We start from the raw sequence: 17,500 nt of genomic DNA, 5'->3' as shown, positions 1-17,500 counted from the left end.
ATGTGTATGAGCTTTGGGTGAGTTTGTACTGACACTATGAATAGTAATATTTGTAGTACTGATGTGTATGAGCTTTGGGTGAGTTTGTACTGACAGTATGAATAGTAATATTTGTAGTACTGATGTGTATGAGCTTTGGGTGAGTTTGTACTGACAGTATGAATAGTAATATTTGTAGTACTGATGTGTATGAGCTTTGGGTGAGTTTGTACTGACAGTATGAATAGTAATATTTGTAGTACTGATGTGTATGAGCTTTGGGTGAGTTTGTACTGACAGTATGAATAGTAATATTTGTAGTACTGATGTGTATGAGCTTTGGGTGAGTTTGTACTGACAGTATGAATAGTAATATTTGTAGTACTGATGTGTATAAGCTTTGGGTGAGTTTGTACTGACAGTATGAATAGTAATATTTGTAGTATTGATGTGTATGAGCTTTGGGTGAGTTTGTACTGACAGTATGAATAGTAATATTTGTAGTACGATGTGTATGAGCTTTGGGTGAGTTTGTACTGACAGTATGAATAGTAATATTTGTAGTACTGATGTGTATGAGCTTTGGGTGAGTTTGTACTGACAGTATGAATAGTAATATTTGTAGTACTGATGTGTATGAGCTTTGGGTGAGTTTGTACTGACAGTATGAATAGTAATATTTGTAGTACTGATGTGTATGAGCTTTGGGTGAGTTTGTACTGACAGTATGAATAGTAATATTTGTAGTACTGATGTGTATGAGCTTTGGGTGAGTTTGTACTGACAGTATGAATAGTAATATTTGTAGTACTGATGTGTATGAGCTTTGGGTGAGTTTGTACTGACAGTATGAATAGTAATATTTGTAGTACTGATGTGTACTGACCAGTTTATCTTTCAGCTTCAGGACCAGATCTACTGTCTCTACCTCCGAGTGCATCTGGACTCTCTGCTGCAGATCCTACAGACAGACAGACAGGCAGGCAGACAGACAGACACAGTTAGAGACAGACCGATAGACAGAGTCAGACAGAGACAGACATAGATAGACACAGACAGAAACAGTCAGACAGACAGAAACAGTCAGAGAGACAGACAGATAGACAGACAGACAGAGTCAGAGAGACCGACACAGACAGAGTCAGGGAGACAGACAGAAAGACACAGTCAGACAGTCAGACAGACAGGGCAGAATTTGTCAGGCTGATTTAATCAACCTGACTTAAAAACTCTAAAATATCAGGTGGTTTATCTGGTTTACAGAATCTTCTCTCTCTCTCTCTCTCTCTCTCCCTCCCTCCTTCCCTCCCTCCTCCCTCCTTCCCTCCTCCCCTCCTTCCCTCCCTCCCTACCTCCTCACACAGCGCCTCAAGGTGCAGAGCCTCCAGTTTGTGGGTCATCTCTCTCCTCCTGTTGCGGAACCAGCCGTCAAAGTTGGGAGATTTGAGGAAATGCCTTCGGACGCAGAGGAAACCACACACGATGAGTTCACATGACCCTCAGGATTATGGGCATTTCCATCATCAAACTCCAATCACACCTACCTTACCGTTCTTTCGTTCGGTTACTCTACAATCAGGTAAACTCAACACTTCCCTAATTGTTCAGCAGGATGTGTGGCTTGTTAGCTCGAAGCTAGAAAGGAGTTCTATCCTGGAAATGTACTTCTGTTGATCCACACTAATATATTGTGTGGAGTGTGTGTGTGTGTGTGTGTGTGTGTCGGTATATGAGTGCGTCGTCGTCGTCGCGTCGTAGTCGTGTTGAGGTGAGACAGGAATCAATTGTCACTCCCATCCCGAGCCCACGAAAACACTGCCGTCACATCCCAATCACGTGACTGTCTGTGTCTATGTGTGTCTGTCTGTCTGTCTCTGAGTGTGTGTGTGTGTGTGTGTGTGTGTATCTCCGTCTGTGTGTGTGTGTGTGTGTGTATCTCCGTCTGTGTGTGTGTGTGTATGTGTGTGTGTGTGTGTGTGTGTGTGTCTGTCTCTGTGTGTGTGTGTGTGTATGTCTGTCTGTGTGTATGTGTGAGTGTGTGTGTCTGTCTCCGAGTGTGTGTGTGTGTGTGTGTGTGGGAGCGTGTGAGTGTGTGTGTGTTTGTCTCTGAGTGTATTTATGTATGTATGTGTGTGAATGTGTCTGTGTGTGTGTTTGTGTCTGTGTGTATTTGTGTGTGTGTGTGTGTGTGTGTTTGTCTCTGAGTGTGTGTGTGTGTATGTCTGTCTGTCTGTATGTGTGTGTGTGTGTGTGTGTGTGTGTGTGTCTGTCTCTGAGTGTGTCTGTCTCTGAGTGTGTGTGTGTGCGTGTGTGTATGTCTGTCTGTGTGTATGTGTGAGTGTGTGTGTGTGTGTGTGTCTCTGAGTGTGTGTGTGTGTGTGTGTGTGTCTCTCTGAAATGTGTGTGTGTCTCTGAGTGTGTGCATGTGTGTCTCTCTGAATGTGTGTGTGTCTCTCTCCGAGTGTGTGTGTGTGTGTGTGTGTGTCTCTGAGTGTGTGCATGTGTGTCTCTCTATTGTGTGTTTGTGTGTGTGTGTGTGTGTGTGTGTGTGTGTGTGTGTGTTTTGTTTTTTTCTCTCTGTGTGTTGTGTGTGTGTGTGTGTGTGTGTGTGTGTGTGTGTGTGTGTGTGTGTGTGTGTGTGTGTGTGTGTGTACCTATAAAGTCCTATCCAGTCTCCTTTCAGTCTGGATGTGAGCTGAGGTCCTGCTTTCTCCAGCGTTTTCATGAAGTCCTGCTGGATGAACGGTCTCAGTTGAGGAGGACTCTTCCACGGACTGATGGACTTCTGGAGAGGCATCAGACTAGCCACGTACCGCTCCTGCAACACACACACGCTCTCGCTCTGTTACATCACTTCACAAACAGGCTTATCGTCAAGTACATTTCCACATGCAAGGAATTGTGCTCCTTACTTTGGTGCATATCAATAAACATAGCAAGAGAAAAGGAAAAAAGTACTGCCAAAGTCAAGAATCATAAATGTAAAACAAATAGAAACATGTACAATAAAAATGTAAGTAAAATGTATGACAGCACCATGTCACTATGACAGGGGTCTTCAACATTTTTTAGGGCAAGGACCCCTTAGCTGAAAGAGAGACAGAGTAGGGACCCCCTACTATTGAGTTGCATGTTAAACTGGATAGATATGTATTATTTATACATCATGTTTTAATGTTAAACATATATGTGGAAGGCACAGTGACTAACTGTATGGCTACCTATATTAAGCTTATCTTCAATGTGTAAATTAAATTGTTTTCTTTTCACAAATAGGCCAAATTATCTTTCCTAATAATAGGTTGGATTCATATTATTGTATATTTTCAGACATATTTGAATTTTTGAAAAAAGAAACTTTCAAAAAATATTTTAGACATAATATGGCGGCCCCCTGCACTTACTCTGAGGACCCCCTGTTGAATGTCTCTGTACTATGAAACAAAACCATCTTGAGAAATGTAAAGATAAAATGAAATTAATTGGTAGTTACCAGTGGAATGATGAAGCTCTGAGTCAGTTCTAAGAAGTAGCGTCGAAGAATTGCATTCTGGGCTGCCGAGGGCCTCTTCTGTTGAACACCCTGAAAAACAATCAGAAAATCTGAATTATTAAAGTGTCCATATTATGCTCATTTTCAGGTTCATAATTGTATTTTAAGGTTGTACCAGAATAGGTTTACATGGTTTAATTTTCAAAAAACACCATATTTTTGTTGTACTGCACATTGCTGCAGCTCCTCTTTTCACCCTGTGTGTTGAGCTCTCTGTTTTAGCTACAGAGTGAGACCTCTTACTGCTGGAACATCTTTGTTGGGAGTCGCACATGCTCAGTAGCTAGGTAAGACTACATGCTCAGTAGCTAGGTAAGACTACATGCTCAGTAGCTAGGTAAGACTACATGCTCAGTAGCTAGGTAAGGACTACATGCTCAGTAGCTAGGTAAGACTACATGCTCAGTAGCTAGGTAAGGACTACATGCTCAGTAGCTAGGTAAGACTACATGCTCAGTAGCTAGGTAAGACTACATGCTCAGTAGCTAGGTAAAGCCTACATGCTCAGTAGCTAGGTAAGACTACATGCTCAGTAGCTAGGTAGGACTACATGCTCAGTAGCTAGGTAAGACTACATGCTCAGTAGCTAGGTAAGACTACATGCTCAGTAGCTAGGTAGGACTACATGCTCAGTAGCTAGGTAGGACTACATGCTCAGTAGCTAGGTAAGGACTACATTGCTCAGTAGCTAGGTAAGACTACATGCTCAGTAGCTAGGTAAGACTACATGCTCAGTAGCTAGGTAAGGACTACATGCTCAGTAGCTAGGTAGGACTACATGCTCAGTAGCTAGGTAAGACTACATGCTCAGTAGCTAGGTAAGACTACATGCTCAGTAGCTAGGTAAGACTACATGCTCAGTAGCTAGGTAAGGACTACATGCTCAGTAGCTAGGTAAGGACTACATGCTCAGTAGCTAGGTAAGGACTACATGCTCAGTAGCTAGGTAAGACTACATGCTCAGTAGCTAGGTAAGACTACATGCTCAGTAGCTAGGTAAGACTACATGCTCAGTAGCTAGGTAAGACTACATGCTCAGTAGCTAGGTAAAGACTACATGCTCAGTAGCTAGGTAAGACTACATGCTCAGTAGCTAGGTAAGACTACATGCTCAGTAGCTAGGTAAGGACTACATGCTCAGTAGCTAGGTAAGACTACATGCTAGTAGCTATGAACTACATGCTCAGTAGCTAGGTAAGGACTACATGCTCAGTAGCTAAGGTAAGGACTACATGCTCAGTAGCTAGGTAAGGACTACATGCTCAGTAGCTAGGTAAGACTACATGCTCAGTAGCTAGGTAAGACTACATGCTCAGTAGCTAGGTAAGGACTACATGCTCAGTAGCTAGGTAAGACTACATGCTCAGTAGCTAGGTAAGACTACATGCTCAGTAGCTAGGTAAGACTACATGCTCAGTAGCTAGGTAAGACTACATGCTCAGTAGCTAGGTAAGACTACATGCTCAGTAGCTAGAGTAAGACTACATGCTCAGTAGCTAGGTAAAGACTACATGCTCAGTAGCTAGGTAAGACTACATGCTCAGTAGCTAGGTAAGACTACATGCTCAGTAGCTAGGTAAAGACTACATGCTCAGTAGCTAGGTAAGACTACATGCTCAGTAGCTAGGTAAGGACTACATGCTCAGTAGCTAGGTAAGGACTACATGCTCAGTAGCTAGGTAAAGACTACATGCTCAGTAGCTAGGTAAGGACTACATGCTCAGTAGCTAGGTAAGACTACATGCTCAGTAGCTAGGTAAGAACACATGCTCAGTAGCTAGGTAAAGACTACATGCTCAGTAGCTAGGTAAGGACTACATGCTCAGTAGCTAGGTAAGACTACATGCTCAGTAGCTAGGTAAGACTACATGCTCAGTAGCTAGGTAAGACTACATGCTCAGTAGCTAGGTAAGAACTACATGCTCAGTAGCTAGGTAAGACTACATGCTCAGTAGCTAGGTAAGGACTACATGCTCAGTAGCTAGGTAAGACTACATGCTCAGTAGCTAGGTAAAGACTACATGCTCAGTAGCTAGGTAAGACTACATGCTCAGTAGCTAGGTAAGGACTACATGCTCAGTAGCTAGGTAAAGACTACATGCTCAGTAGCTAGGTAAGACTACATGCTCAGTAGCTAGGTAGAACTACATGCTCAGTAGCTAGGTAAGACTACATGCTCAGTAGCTAGGTAAAGACTACATGCTCAGTAGCTAGGTAAGACTACATGCTCAGTAGCTAGGTAAGACTACATGCTCAGTAGCTAGGTAAAGACTACATGCTCAGTAGCTAGGTAAGCGACTACATGCTCAGTAGCTAGGTAAGGACTACATGCTCAGTAGCTAGGTAAGACTACATGCTCAGTAGCTAGGTAAGGACTACATGCTCAGTAGCTAGGTAAGACTACATGCTCAGTAGCTAGGTAAGACTACATGCTCAGTAGCTAGGTAGGACTACATGCTCAGTAGCTAGGTAAGACTACATGCTCAGTAGCTAGGTAAGACTACATGCTCAGTAGCTAAGGTAAGACTACATGCTCAGTAGCTAGGTAAGACTACATGCTCAGTAGCTAGGTAAGGACTACATGCTCAGTAGCTAGGTAAGACTACATGCTCAGTAGCTAGGTAAGACTACATGCTCAGTAGCTAGGTAAGACTACATGCTCAGTAGCTAGGTAAGACTACATGCTCAGTAGCTAGAGTAAGACTACATGCTCAGTAGCTAAGGTAAGACTACATGCTCAGTAGCTAGGTAAGACTACATGCTCAGTAGCTAGGTAAGACTACATGCTCAGTAGCTAGGTAAGGACTACATGCTCAGTAGCTAGGTAAGACTACATGCTCAGTAGCTAGGTAAGACTACATGCTCAGTAGCTAGGTAAGGACTACATGCTCAGTAGCTAGGTAGGACTACATGCTCAGTAGCTAGGTAAGACTACATGCTCAGTAGCTAGGTAAGACTACATGCTCAGTAGCTAGGTAAGACTACATGCTCAGTAGCTAGGTAAGGACTACATGCTCAGTAGCTAGGTAAGACTACATGCTAGTAGCTAGGTAAGGACTACATGCTCAGTAGCTAGGTAAGACTACATGCTAGTAGCTAGGTAAGACTACATGTTCAGTAGCTAGGTAAGGACTACATGCTCAGTAGCTAGGTAAGACTACATGTTCAGTAGCTAGGTAAGACTACATGTTCAGTAGCTAGGTAAGGACTACATGCTCAGTAGCTAGGATAAGACTACATGCTCAGTAGCTAGGTAAGACTACATGCTCAGTAGCTAGGTAAGACTACATGCTCAGTAGCTAGGTAAGACTACATGCTCAGTAGCTAGGTAAGACTACATGCTCAGTAGCTAGGTAAGGACTACATGCTCAGTAGCTAGGTAAGACTACATGCTCAGTAGCTAGGTAAGACTACATGCTCAGTAGCTAGGTAAGGACTACATGCTCAGTAGCTAGGTAGGACTACATGCTCAGTAGCTAGGTAAGACTACATGCTCAGTAGCTAGGTAAGACTACATGCTCAGTAGCTAGGTAAGACTACATGCTCAGTAGCTAGGTAAAGACTACATGCTCAGTAGCTAGGTAAGGACTACATGCTCAGTAGCTAGGTAAGACTACATGCTCAGTAGCTAGGTAAGACTACATGCTCAGTAGCTAGGTGAGACTACATGCTCAGTAGCTAGGTAAGACTAAATGCTCAGTAGCTAGGTAAAGACTAAATGCTCAGTAGCTAGGGAAGACTACAAGCTCAGTAGCTAGGTAAAACTACATGCTCAGTAGCTAGGTAGGACTACATGCTCAGTAGTAAGGTAAGACTACATGCTCAGTAGCTAGGTAAGACTACATGCTCAGTAGCTAGGTAAGGACTACATGCTCAGTAGCTAGGTAAGACTACATGCTCAGTAGCTAGGTAAGACTACATGCTCAGTAGCTAGGTAAGACTACATGCTCAGTAGCTAGGTAAGACTACATGCTCAGTAGCTAGGTAAGACTACATGTTCAGTAGCTAGGTGGTGACTACATGCTCAGTAGCTAGGTAAGACTACATGCTCAGTAGCTAGGTAAGACTACATGCTCAGTAGCTAGGTAAGGACTACATGCTCAGTAGCTAGGTAAGACTACATGCTCAGTAGCTAGGTAAAGACTACATGCTCAGTAGCTAGGTAAGACTACATGCTCAGTAGCTAGGTAAGGACTACATGCTCAGTAGCTAGGTAAGACTACATGCTCAGTAGCTAGGTAAGGACTACATGCTCAGTAGCTAGGTAAGACTACATGCTCAGTAGCTAGGTAAGACTACATGCTCAGTAGCTAGGTAAGACTACATGCTCAGTAGCTAGGTAAGACTACATGCTCAGTAGCTAGGTAAGACTACATGCTCAGTAGCTAGATAAGACTACATGCTTAGTAGCTAGGTAAGACTACATGCTCAGTAGCTAGGTAAGGACTACATGCTCAGTAGCTAGGTAAGACTACATGCTCAGTAGCTAGGTAAGACTACATGCTCAGTAGCTAGGTAAGACTACATGCTCAGTAGCTAAGGTAAGGACTACATGCTCAGTAGCTAGGTAAGACTACATGCTCAGTAGCTAGGTAAGACTACATGCTAGTAGCTAAGGAAGGACTACATGCTCAGTAGCTAGGTAAGGACTACATGCTCAGTAGCTAGGTAAGACTACATGCTCAGTAGCTAGGTAAGACTACATGCTCAGTAGCTAGGTAAGACTACATGCTCAGTAGCTAGGTAAGACTACATGCTCAGTAGCTAGGTAAGACTACATGCTCAGTAGCTAGGTAAGACTACATGCTCAGTAGCTAGGTAAGGACTACATGCTCAGTAGCTAGGTAAGTGACTACATGCTCAGTAGCTAGGTAAGACTACATGCTCAGTAGCTAGGTAAGACTACATGCTCAGTAGCTAGGTAAGACTACATGCTCAGTAGCTAGGTAAGGACTACATGAGCTAGCTAGCTGTTTCTCTAACTTCAGTTAGGCAGGATTAGCTGGGAGACTTCTTCTAAACGAGGGCGCACTTCACACTTAGCGTGGAATACCTGCAGAACAGGGACATGGAAGTAGTTCTTTTGTTTATTTTTTTGAAAGTTGACAGACATGAAAGGGGGAGAGAGATGGGGAACGACACGCAGCAAAGGGCAGCAGGTGGGATTCGGACCCTTGGCCACTGCAGGACTCAGCCAACATGGGGCGAACGCTCTCACTGGGTGAGCTACAGGCTGCCCCAAAGTTTGTCACTTTTTTAAAGTTTTTGTCGCTTTTTGTCACTATTTTCAACCTCTTCCTCCCTCCCTCCCTCCCTCCATCTCTCCCTCCCTCTGTCTTTTTTCATCCAAGTTTGTGCTGCTTTTTTCAAAAAACAATTCCACCTTTTTCAAGGTTTTTGTTGCTCTATTAAAACATCTTTATAATATTTTCCACCTATTCTTGCCTTACTTCCTTCTTTCTACAGACTTTTTACATTTAAAAAAAAAAGTTTTTGTTGCCTTTAGCATCATCAGCATTTAAATGTTTTTCAGCTACATGGCTGCTGTTTGGTAAATCTATCGCTGGTCAGGGGGTACATGGCTTAAAAACACAATTCAAAAGGGGCTACATTACTGAAAAAAGTTCGAGAACCAGTGCTCTAGAGTAATGTAGGATTGAAGTGCATGGCGCCAATCTGATAATAAAACGAGTAAAGCCATGAGTCTCTTATTGGATAGCTCCTCGGTCCTCGCTCGAACCAGAAGTAGTTCTGGCCCTGGACAAATTTTGGCGCAAAATGGACCTAGGGGTTAATAACAGATGTGTACCGAGTCGACCGTTCTCTGGGACATGTTTTCATGCTAATCTAGTGTGTCTCTAGCTTGAAACAAGCTACCGCGAACCGCTGGTTAGCTTATAAAGCTAGTAGTCCGGGCAGAGGGTAAAGTAAAAATAAATCTCTATTTCTACACCACTAACAAGGCTCAAAATATCACCACGCTTCCACAGTAGCATCATGAGGGGCCCTACATGATGAGGGGCCCTACATGTACACCGAAGCATTGAGAACTTTGTAAGTGTACAGACAGTTTATTAAAAAGATATATTATATATAATCGGCCACGATTATCGGGTTGGGCCGTTAGACGCGAGGAAGGGAAGCAAGTGGAGGAAACCGGGATGAATTTTAACAAGCTGGGATGTACCCATCATCTCACCTTCTGGAGCTGTTTGAGGATTTCTTCATCTTTGTTGAGATACGGCTTATATGCAGTATACACACCTGCAAACACACACACACACACACACACACACACACAAAAACACACACACACACACACACACACACACACACACACACAGATCAAGAAATCGTGAATTGAGAATCTGCTGCCTCATAACTGAATGAGAGTTCTGTGAATATATATTAGGGCTGCACAATAAAAAAAAAAAAAAAAAAAAAAAAATATATTATATATATATATATATATATATATATATATATATATATATATATATGAATATTCAATTCAATGTTTAAATTGTTCAATAAAATTATGTTGGAAATGATTTCCTTTCATGTGTGTTTTTTTTAAAATTCAACCAGTAATTTGTTGCATTATAGCTGAATACTGAAATCATCAGAAATGCAGAACTGAAAACACTAGTTAAACAGTTGTAATTTTTTATTCCCAACTTGTATATATTTTAAATATTTGTTCTTGTATTCAATCCTATTACTATTCCATGTATATTGTATCCTATTATATCATGTATATTCTGTATGTGTGATGTGTGTCTGATATTTTGCTGCTGCAACACTGGAATTTCCCATTTTTGAGATCAATTAAAATGTATCTATCTATCTATCTATCTATCTATCTATCTATCTATCTATCTCACATATTTCCCTTATATCGTGCAGCCATATATATATATATATATATATATATATATATATATATATATATATATATATATATATATATGTTGTATTGTATGTATACACATATGTATATATACACACACAGACAAAATAAACACAAAAAATGAAGCGTATGAAGTATTTACCAGGTTTAGAGTCCAGAGTTTTGAGGTTTTTCAGTTTCTTGACTTTCATCTGCTTGGCCATCTCTCCTGAGGGGAGCGAACAGATGGAGAGATCAGATGTGTTACTGACTTACAGCTGTACAGTAATCCCACACAGAGGTGGGAACTCCTTTACATGCTGTTGGGTAGTTTAATCTGCAGCAATGCATCATGTTCTATAAGACCATCATCCATCTGGGGTGTCGCTATCCTGTGAGAACCACATATCTCTAAAAAGTCAAAGTCTTTTTATGGTGTCAGAAAAAGCCCTGTTTTTAGCTTTGTGACGATGCATTTTCCGGTTGATCCAAGAGGCTTTTTAAAGACTTTATTTAGCTTAAAAGAGAACTCCGGCCGATTTTTACCAGAATCTTGATCGCTAGATGGCTCACAGTACTGTCGATAGGAAAAAGAAACGAACAAAATCAGTGCTAGCAAACTGGAGTTGCTGCAGCCAGAGCTCCCAGTTAGCTAAAATGCCAGTTGTGGGGGCATATTTTAAAGAGTGCTTTTGGGCCTCTTAACAGACACAAAATGCAATTAAAATTCCATGGCTCTGGCCATTAGCTGCAGCAACTCTAGTTTGGTAGCACCGATTTTGGTCGTTTTTTTTCCTCCTATCGACAGCACTCGTAGACTCTCACTCTAGCGATCAAGATTCAGGTAAAAGTTCTCCTTTAAGAAGTAGGAGAATTTGTTCAACCTGTAAACAAACACTTCACCCTTTAGGTTATCAGAACATTTCTAATTCAAAACCACCAACTTTGGTTTTCACTGGAAAGGAAGGGTTTGAAAAATTGTAATCTGAAAACTAACTATAGCTGTCAAAAAAGTTCAATATCTGCTTCCGAGATGTCGTGAAGTAGAAGTATGAAGTAGCATAAAATCAGACCCAGACCAAAAGTACACTTATGTATGTACAGTGCCTTGCGAAAGTATTCGGCCCCCTTGAACTTTTCGACCTTTTGCCACATTTCAGGCCTCAAACATCAAGATATAAAACTGTAATTTTTTGTGAAGAATCAACAACAAGTGGGACACAATCATGAAGTGGAACGAAATTTATTGGATATTTCAAACCTTTTAAACAAATAAAAAACTGAAATATTGGGCGCAAAATTATTCAGCCCCCTTAAGTTAATACTTTGTAGCGCCACCTTTTGCTGCGATTACAGCTGTAAGTCGCTTAGGGTATGTCTCTATCAGTTTTGCACACGAGACTGACATTTTTGCCCATTCCTCCTTGCAAAACAGCTCGAGCTCAGTGAGGTTGGATGGAGAGCGTGTTTGTACAACGCAGTTTTCAGTTCTTTCCACAGATTCTCGATTGGATTCAGGTCTGGACTTTGACTTGGCCATTCTAACACCTGGATATGTTTATTTGTGAACCATTCCATTGTAGATTTTGCTTTATGTTTTGGATCATTGTCTTGTTGGAAGACAAATCTCCGTCCCAGTCTCAGGTCTTTTGCAGACTCCATCAGGTTTTCTTCCAGAATGGTCCTGTATTTGGCTCCATCCATCTTCCCATCAATTTTAACCATCTTCCCTGTCCCTGCTGAAGAAAAGCAGGCCCAAACCATGATGCTGCCACCACCATGTTTGACAGTGGGAATGGTGTGTTCCAGAGGTGATGAGCTGTGTTGCTTTTACGCCAAACATAACGCGTTTTGCATTGTTGCCAAAAGTTCGATTTTGGTTTCATCTGACCACAGCACCTTCTTCCACATGTTTGGTGTGTCTCCCAGGTGGCTTTTGGCAAACTTTAAAACGACACTTTTATTGTTATCTTTAAGAAATGGCTTTCTTCTTGCCACTCTTCCATAAAGGCCAGATTTGTGCAGTATACGACTGATTGTTGTCCTATGGACAGAGTCTCCCACCTCAGCTGTAGATCTCTGCAGTTCATCCAGAGTGTTCATGGGCCTCTTGGCTGCATCTCTGATCAGTCTTCTCATTGTATGAGCTGAAAGTTTAAAAGGGACGGCCGGGTCTTCGTAGATTTGTAGTGGTCTGATACTCCTTCCATTTCAATATTATCGCTTGCACAGTGCTCCTTGGGATGTTTAAACATTGGGAAATCTTTTTGTATCCAAATCCGGCTTTAAACTTCTCCACAACAGTATCTCGGACCTGCCTGGTGTGTTCCTTGTTCTTCATGATGCTCTCTGCGCTTTACACGGACCTCTGAGACTATCACAGAGCAGGTGCATTTATACGGAGACTTGATTACACACAGCTGGATTCTATTTATCATCATTAGTCATTTAGGTCAACATTGGATCATTCAGAGATCCTCACTGAACTTCTGGAGAGAGTTTGCTGCACTGAAAGTAAGGGGGCTGAATAATTTTGCCACCCACTTTTTCAGTTTTTTATTTGTTAAAAAAGTTTGAAATAGCCAATGAATTTTGTTCCACTTCATAATTGGGACCCACTTGTTGTTGATTCTTCACAAAAAATTACAGTTTTATATCTTTATGTTTGAGGCCTGAAATGTGGCAAAAGGTCGAAACGTTCAAGGGGGCCGAATACTTTCGCAAGGCACTGTATGTGGACATCCAGAGTGTACATCTCTGAGGTAATTTGGGAGGCTGAAGTTGCGGAAGTTGTAGTGGATTGCATGGCATTGCAAGATCGTGACATTTGTCTTTTATTAATTGAAATACAAACATTGCATTTGAGTGAAGTGGAGTATTTGAAAACCTCTCGACTAGTAGAAGTTCTAGCTACCTGCTTGCTTCATGTCTCCAATGCGGATGATGTGCGGCCAGTGCTGCAGGGTTTTAGCAAAGAAGGGATTGGTCACTCCCAGAATGACTGATGGCCTGTAGAAAGAGAGAGAACACAGAGACAGAGCATAGATGACTCTACAGTTATTAGCTTTAAATACCAACAGATCTCTGTGCACAATAACAAGGAGACAACAACAAGACCCTCATATCCTGCCAACTTCAAAGTCCCATGACATGGTGCTCTTTGGATGCTTTTATATAGACCTTAGTGGTCCCCTAATACTGTATCTGAAGTCTCTTTTATATAGGCCTTAGTGGTCCCCTAATACTGTATCTGAAGTCTCTTTATAGAGACCTTAGTGGTCCCCTAATACTGTATCTGAAGTCTCTTTATAGAGACCTTAGTGGTCCCCTAATACTGTATCTGAAGTCTCTTTTATATAGACCTTAGTGGTCCCCTAATACTGTATCTGAAGTCTCTTTTATATAGACCTTAGTGGTCCCCTAATACTGTATCTGAAGTCTCTTTTATATAGACCTTAGTGGTCCCCTAATACTGTATCTGAAGTCTCTTTTATATAGACCTTAGTGGTCCCCTAATACTGTATCTGAAGTCTCTTTTATATAGACCTTAGTGGTCCCCTAATACTGTATCTGAAGTCTCTTTTATATAGACCTTAGTGGTCCCCTAATACTGTATCTGAAGTCTCTTTTATATAGACCTTAGTGGTCCCCTAATACTGTATCTGAAGTCTCTTTATAGAGACCTTAGTGGTCCCCTAATACTGTATCTGAAGTCTCTTTTATATAGACCTTAGTGGTCCCCTAATACTGTATCTGAAGTCTCTTTTATATAAACCTTAGTGGTCCCCTAATACTGTATCTGAAGTCTCTTTTATATAGACCTTAGTGGTCCCCTAATACTGTATCTGAAGTCTCTCTTAATATAGACCTTAGTGGTCCCCTAATACTGTATCTGAAGTCTCTTTTTATATAGACCTTAGTGGTCCCCTAATACTGTATCTGAAGTCTCTTTTATATAAACCTTAGTGGTCCCCTAATACTGTATCTGAAGTCTCTTTTATATAGACCTTAGTGGTCCCCTAATACTGTATCTGAAGTCTCTTTTATATAGACCTTAGTGGTCCCCTAATACTGTATCTGAAGTCTCTTTTATATAGACCTTAGTGGTCCCCTAATACTGTATCTGAAGTCTCTTTTATATAGGCCTTAGTGGTCCCCTAATACTGTATCTGAAGTCTCTTTTATATAGGCCTTAGTGGTCCCCTAATACTGTATCTGAAGTATCTTTTATATAGACCTTAGTGGTCCCCTAATACTGTATCTGAAGTCTCTTTTATATAGACCTTAGTGGTCCCCTAATACTGTATCTGAAGTTTATTTTATATAGACCTTAGTGGTCCCCTAATACTGTATCTGAAGTTTATTTTATATAGACCTTAGTTATAGTTTTAGTCTAGTTATCGTTATTTTGTAATGCCTCGTTTGTGTGTGTGTGTATGTGTGTGTGTGTGTGTGTGTGTGTGTGTGTGTGTGTGTGTGTGTGTGTGTGTGTGTGTGTGTGTGTGTGTGTGTGTGTGTGTGTGTGTGTGTGTGTGTGTGACCTCTGCTCTCTGTCAACGTGCAGAGAGGACAGATAAGCTTGTGCTTTCTCTCAGGTACCAAAACTTGGCACAGTTTGATTTTACGTGAACAAACACTCGGTAGTACCAACGTGATTCGGTCGGTACCGGTAAAAGGACCGTGGGTTCGGTACCCAACCAGATAGGATTGGTATGTGTGCATGCAAACGTTTGAATGTATCTTATCTATTCTAAGGAGTTTCTAGAGACCAGTCAGTTTAAGATGCTATGGTCTCACAGTAAAACCTAGCTTAGAATGTGTAAATCTATTATGAGTTTGGGTACAACTGTCACACAGAGGAATTGGAGCCAAGAATGTGAGAATCTATCAGGAGCATCGGCCATAAAAGGTGTAGTTTAAGAGTAAACTGTTCCAACTGAAATAGATGTCTCATGCTGTGTAAGCACAAAAAAAAAAAAAAAAAAAAGAGTTTAAAAAAGGTATTCATTCTGATGTACATGTTGGTCATCCTTGGGCCAGTCCCAGTGTCATGAAAGTTTGTCCATTGTTTGAATAAAGCTGCATTTGATTCATAATCATCGGACTGGTCGTCATCTTTGAGGTCTCCCAACATATATTTCTGAGTCGTCACCCGATATCACGACCCTAGTGACCAGGATGTTGTGCTGGTTGGTGGTTACTCACGGAGCCTGCGTCCTGGTGGTGTACTCCTTAAACTCGCTGTCGTGGATGGTGAAGTACGGCCGGAAGTCACTGCAGTAACGCAGAGGAGAGATACAGCTGCAGAGAGAGAGAGAGAGAGAGAGAGAGAGAGAGAGAGAGAGAGAGAGGGACACGAAGACAGAGAAATCTTTGAAAGTCTGAATAACTTCACGATTCATGAGCCTGATCCATGAGCACAAAGCTGAGAGCTGCAATTTAACTAAATACAACTAATGTCATCTTTGAAAGAAAGTCAGTACCTTGGTAATTCCCCACCAAACAGTTGTTAAATTTCACTGTATTTAATACATGAACACCTATTTCTAGACATTTTCTGTCTTTTCCAGGAATTAAAGTCAACACCAAAGCACTTTCCCTCTTCGGTCCCCCTACAGGTTGTAAGTGGAATTGCCCATTGTAGTTTCTTATGTCTCATTCGAACTACAGATCCGCTAACCTGACTCCACCAGATGGATCGCTTCCCATCTGCTCGGCATATCCATCTGGGAACTTTCCGTTGGAGAACTTTTGGGAAGGGGAGGGGCGAAAATCCTGGTTATCTGATTGGATAAACCACCTGTCTATCACCACCCTATAGTTGGTGATAGACGGGCCAAATCAACCAATCAGATCAAACATCTTTTCCTCCGAGAAAAGCCTCCAGTGCCGTTTTTAGCTCTTCTTTCAATGAAGGAATACTTTCTAATTCAGATAAAAGTTGCTGCGATAGCTACGCTCATCTCATCCGTGGAAGCCGCCACGATTTTGGAAACACATTACTTTAAAAAAGGTACAAAAGAATCTTTGGTGTTGCTTTAAGAAAAGACAAATTCAGAATACACATTCACTTAATCAAACTGGACTTCAAATCGGCTTTAAAATGTAAAGCTATTTTGGTAATTCCCCACCAAACAGTTCACCGAGAAACACAATTGCTTCATTTCACTGTATTTAATACATGAAAACCTATTTCTAGACATTTTCTGTCTTTTCCAGGACTTAAAAGACTAATTCACACATTCAATTAATCAACACACACACACACACACACACACACACACACACAATATTAATAAAATTGGACTTCAAATCTACTTTAAAATGTAAAGCTATTTGGTGTAAGTGTACCAAATTATTCTGTAGCTGCCCCTAACCCTCTCCAGCTCACCTGACCAACGCCAGCACGGTATCCGACGACTCTGCTGGCGACGGTGCCATGACGACGAGTGCCTCCCCTAGCAACACCAACTCCCACAACATCTGGATGTGGAAGAAGACTGGATAAAAACACCTGTAGAGAGGGAGAGGTTTATGGAGCGTGTAGTGTAGCAAACCAAGAAGCACGAATGTAATCAAGACACAAGTTGAGTCAAAGGCTCAGAATGAGGAGGAGTCATAGGGCGAAGTCCTACCTATTCCGTCACTACATATTATGATACTATATAATATGTTTGTGTGTGTGTTTGTGTGTGATGTGTAAGGGGGTTTAAAGTAATGAATGTGTGATTATAGTGTGTGTGTGTGTGTGTGAATGTGTGTGAGAGTGTGAAAGTGCTGAAGTAACAGTGTGTATGTTGTTATGTCTGTGACAATAATGTAGTAATTGTGTGTGTTGTGTGTAATTTGTGTGTGTGTATGTCTATGACATTAGTTAATGTGTATGTATCTGTGACAAGTGTATGTAATGTGAAGTGTATAATGTGTAAAGTAGTAGTGTGTGTGTATCTGTAACAGTGTGTGTGTGTAGTCTATGACAGAATGTAAGTATTGTGTAAAATGTATTTGAAATGTGTACGTTCTTACAAGTAAATATCACATTAACTCACTCACGAAAGTGTAAGGCAATTCTACGTAAG

The 17,500-nt window shown here is 41.4% G+C and overlaps 1 protein-coding gene across 1 annotated transcript in view; it reads right to left on the bottom strand.

Moving 5' to 3' along the window:
- dennd6aa (DENN/MADD domain containing 6Aa) overlaps positions 1–17,500 on the bottom strand; it is a 37,532-nt gene that overhangs the window by 3,235 nt on the left and 16,797 nt on the right. Inside the window, 9 exon segments of the mRNA XM_039798762.1 lie at positions 866–940; positions 1,332–1,434; positions 2,634–2,797; positions 3,473–3,562; positions 9,732–9,796; positions 10,585–10,650; positions 13,336–13,430; positions 15,627–15,722; positions 16,813–16,951. Of these exon segments, the coding sequence (XP_039654696.1) occupies positions 866–940; positions 1,332–1,434; positions 2,634–2,797; positions 3,473–3,562; positions 9,732–9,796; positions 10,585–10,650; positions 13,336–13,430; positions 15,627–15,722; positions 16,813–16,951 (893 nt within the window).

Source organism: Perca fluviatilis, chromosome 4 (assembly GCF_010015445.1).
Source record: "Perca fluviatilis chromosome 4, GENO_Pfluv_1.0, whole genome shotgun sequence".
Classification (NCBI taxonomy): Eukaryota; Metazoa; Chordata; class Actinopteri; order Perciformes; family Percidae; genus Perca; species Perca fluviatilis.
The sequence above is the reverse complement of the archived record's forward strand: the minus strand, read 5'-3'. Positions and strand labels throughout refer to the sequence as shown.